General features: G+C 43.3%; 1 protein-coding gene and 1 long non-coding RNA gene across 3 annotated transcripts in view; one reads left to right on the top strand and one right to left on the bottom strand.

Moving 5' to 3' along the window:
- Positions 1 to 4,176, top strand: part of LOC108445663 — a 6,810-nt gene extending 2,634 nt beyond the window's left edge. The window contains exon 3 of the long non-coding RNA XR_001860613.1: positions 2,401 to 4,176. This is a non-coding gene — a long non-coding RNA (uncharacterized LOC108445663). The remainder of the gene's footprint in view (positions 1 to 2,400) is intronic.
- GDNF (glial cell derived neurotrophic factor) overlaps positions 7 to 4,182 on the bottom strand; it is a 17,197-nt gene continuing 13,021 nt past the window's right edge. For both annotated transcript variants that reach the window (XM_008630609.2, XM_008630608.2), the window contains exon 2: positions 7 to 516. In XM_008630609.2, coding sequence (XP_008628831.1) covers positions 32 to 516 — 485 coding nt within the window. In that variant the 3' untranslated portion in view covers positions 7 to 31. The remainder of the gene's footprint in view (positions 517 to 4,182) is intronic.

Raw genomic sequence — 4,182 nt, forward strand, 5'->3', positions numbered from 1 at the left:
GGAAAACTGGTGCCGCCTCAGCATGCAGCTGTCAGACGCATCCACACCTTTTCGCGGAATGTTTTTTCAGTATGTGGTAAACCAGGTTATCATCCAAAAAGGACAGGTCATCATCAAAGGCTGTGGGTCTGCAACAGGCTTGCCTCACTTTGTCGGTGACCAGTTTTTTCTTTTTGGTTAAGTTTTTTAAAATTTTGTCATAGGTGGTCTCAGCTGCATCACAAGATCCACTGCAATACCGGAAAATTAGCTCTTCTTTGGTTTCATATCCCAAATCCAAGTCGGTCACATTTAAATGTATTTCTGTTAAGACACATCCTCGATTTTTGCCCTTTTGATTTCTCCTTCCTTTTCTGTTGGAATTCTCTATGTTTGTGGCTGCATTTTGACGGTTTCTCTCCCTCCTAGAAAAAATTGGAGTCTGTTTATCTGGTGACCTCCTCAGTCTTTTAATAGTGGCTTGAATAAAGTCCACTACCTCATCAAACTGATCTGGATAATCCTCTGGCATATTAGCTGTTTGGGAAAGAGAGAAGAGGCTTTGTCATACATCAGTTATCATGAAGTTTGTCGTTCACAGCTCAAAAATATTATGCACATGCAAGCTTTTCTGTCCATCACTTCAGAACACATGCCCAGGACCCTTAGAAATCAAGAAGAATTTGAAATGGTTTAGATAATCATGGAAACTCATTTGGGGAAAGATAAATGAGACATATTTGTATTTCTGTGGGTGTCTGCTGATGCTTGGTAGCATTTCAGCACATTTTTTAATAATTGAATGAGCCCTGTGAAAACAGAGGGAAGGAAAAGCACGTCATGGTACCAATATTAGTTAATAGGTAGCTGAAGCCACTGTAAAGAGGTTATACAGACTCTTCCCAGCAAAGCAGCAATAGGAAGAGGTTTCTTTAAAGCAATTTTGTGATTATAATTGTTAATTACTTTCTTTTCACACCAGCAGCAGTTAGTATTGCCAAAGCCACCTATCAATAAGGTTTTTGGGCATGACAGAAGGAGGATTTCCTGGGGTACCAGGCTGAGATATTATTTCTGGCTGAATGCCTGGGTTTTTAATGCTTCTGGGGGTAATTATTTTCATAGCTTTTGAAAAATTTCTCATGTAAGTGTTTTGTATCACAAGATGCTGATTAGACTAGATGCTGAGTAGAAATAGGTCAGAATAGAAGTATTATGTTAATGGGCAGTGGAAATATTATTAATGCATTTTCCCTTCAAGAAGATTTAATTTTTAATCTATTTAATTTATCACCTAATATATATTCTATCATTGATAAATTATTCAAGTAAATTATATGATGAAATCAAAGAAGTGTTTTGATACTAACAGAATGAACCTCTTCAAGAAGGGTGAAATTAAATGTGTTCTGAAATGGTCCTAAATTTTGCCATTTCTTCATGATTTGGGAAAAAAAATTGCATTTTGAAATCCTTAAATTTCCCATGGACTAAATCCCTCAGAATTACCTGCTTTAGTGAACACAGAGAACTAAACGGGGTCAGGCTGTCAGGACCCTGTGTGTAGGTGCCCTTACACCACATTATTAATGATTGTATCTTAAACATAAAAACTACGTTGCAATATTGAGGGGGTTTTTTGTATTAATTGGCCAAAAATTAAGAGTTCTTCCTTTTCAGTAAGTCCTAAGAGAATGCTTCTTTCTGTACTTAACTCCTAACAACCTAACTTTTAACAGACCAGTGTCACCCCAGCCCTGCACATGTGGGAAATCCATCTCCAATACTGCTACAAATATTGCAGGTAGAGCAAACTTTGGGTGAGGCAATATCCAGTGCAGTGCACCTGGTCAGAGGCTGGTACCTTCAGTAAGCAACAGAGGCTCCCACTCAGTGAGGTGCTGAGATAGGAACAGCTCCTTAGGCAAAGGCTCAGCAACACATTTCCCTAAGGAGCACAGTAAGACAGGAATCCCAATGGGAGACCAGGCAGCACAGGTACCCAGTTCACACAGGGTAGCATGGACTCTGTTAACAGGAGAGAGGAAGGCATGAGGCCGTCCCTCACTGCCTAGCAAGAGTGCACACTCATATCCTCAGCAGAAGCACCAAATACAGAGGAGATGGGGGTCAGCAGAATCCTAACTCTGTCAGTACAAAAACCTGCTGAAACAGAGTGCATCTGCATATAAGGAGGAACAGGGACTGCTGCCACATCCTAGAGGCCTCCCTCCAAGATAAAACAGTGATGGATCAGAAGTATGTATTTTTTGGTGGATTGATCCAGCAAAAAAGTTTAGACTGGTGAAAGAGTAGTGGAGGCTGGAAATCTCCATATAATGAGGGTGATACGAGGCAAGCAGGATGCCATAAACTGTAGAGTTTGGAGATGAAAAAAGTGAATTACACTTTGTTTTACAGATATCCATGCTAAAGACAACAGTGTCACAGGCCAGTGACTGTCAAAGACATGAAGGAAGGATGGCTGCTATCTATACAGCTATGTGGAACCTGAACAAGGCAGGACCCTGCACCCAGCCCCATATTCCTGTGATACCAAAGGTCAGTACACCTTTCTTGCACTCCTCTGTCTCTGTAGCAGAGATACCCACTGTGAGCCATACCTGCTGGAGGGGGCTGCTAGGATGGCACATCCATTGGATGTACCACCCAGCCCTGTTGAAGAACAGGCTGGTCTGCCTACTCCATACAAATATTGCTCTACTGAGCAAGAACCAGGTCCAGGCGATACGTGGGCTCTGTTCCTTTAAAGCAACAAAGGCTAGACACGTTTCTAGATTCAGTTAAAGAAGATGACCCACATGGAGCTCACATAACCCCCATTGCTGAAGTATAAACTTGGCCCTGACACAGACACAGACAGAAAGTAGTTGGCAGATTGGTTTGGGACTGAGTAGTTTCTAGATTTCTTACACAGAAACTAGGTTTCTTAGTCTATAACCAAATAAGAGAAGGATGTAGCCCTGAGAAGATGGCTCTAGAAGTGCCATTCTCCATTCTGACCTTCAGCTTCCCCCCCCACATACTACTGTGACTACCCCAGCCCACACCTCTTCCATGTATTCCTAGTCCAACCCTCGTACCAACATTATGATGCAATGAGACCCTGGCTATGGAGAGTGAAACACAACCATAGGGAAACATATGACGTCTTAACAAAATTAATGCAGTGATCAAACACATCAGGAAGGGGACAGGAGACAGTTACAGGGAAAGCCAACCTATATGCAGAGATTCTTGTTTGCAGCCTTCAGCCTCATACTTATCTCAAGCCTGGTACACTGTCAGCGCAGTGAGAGTGTAAGTGTCCCTGTCCTAAGAAGGGAGAAACAAAACCGTGGATTCCCCAGAGATAACAATTCGAGTGGGCACATCATTTTTAAATGGCTTGCAACTAAGGGGCAAAAATACTCTCTACCCCTGTGAGAGTGCTACATGCAGGAATCTACCAATACCAAACAGACAGCTACAGGGTTCAAGCATTGTTCTGCCAACTATAACCTGGAGGGTCATAGATAAGAGGAGGGAAGGCCCATGTGCTGAAAGCACATGCTGAGGTCTATCCTGCTTCATGTATGATTCCTACCCCAGCCGCACCAGGGCAGGTTATGCCACTGGGAGCCTTCTGTGCTGCGCGTGGCCTGTGAGATTTCAGGTTGAGGAAACACACCACTGAAGAGGCCCATGCAATGCTGCTGATGCCGACATGTGCTGTCAACCCTGCAGAAGGTGGGAGCAGCAGGGCAAAAAGTAGATCAAGTAATCAGACCAACAGCATATCCAAGTAGAAAAGTCCTACCTACACACACAGACTAGCTGCACCCAGAATTTGGGGCCACTAGCAGCATGACTGATCCTGCTAATCTCACTAAGGCTCTAACACGAACCGTGCAAGAAGTGTTCCAACTGTCTAATGGAGCTGGGGATCCCTGCTCTGTTCATCACCTGCTGCGGCACCAGGATATTCTTGGGAAATTCACTGGGAGGAATGCCAGCACTATCAGTAAGATGAATTCTAATTTCCTGTCTCCAGCGTGGAGTTTCCCTTCAGCCAGGGAATTGGAAACTATCCCTTGCAGACATCCAAATCTACCAGTAAGACTCCTGCAGTGATCCCCGATATTTGGAGATTACATCACATGAGGAGATAAAAGGCAAGTGAAACATAATAGGAAACTGGTG

The sequence above is a fragment of the Corvus brachyrhynchos genome, unplaced genomic scaffold (genome assembly GCF_000691975.1).
Source record: "Corvus brachyrhynchos isolate BGI_N302 unplaced genomic scaffold, ASM69197v1 scaffold42, whole genome shotgun sequence".
In the NCBI taxonomy this organism is placed as follows: Eukaryota; Metazoa; Chordata; class Aves; order Passeriformes; family Corvidae; genus Corvus; species Corvus brachyrhynchos.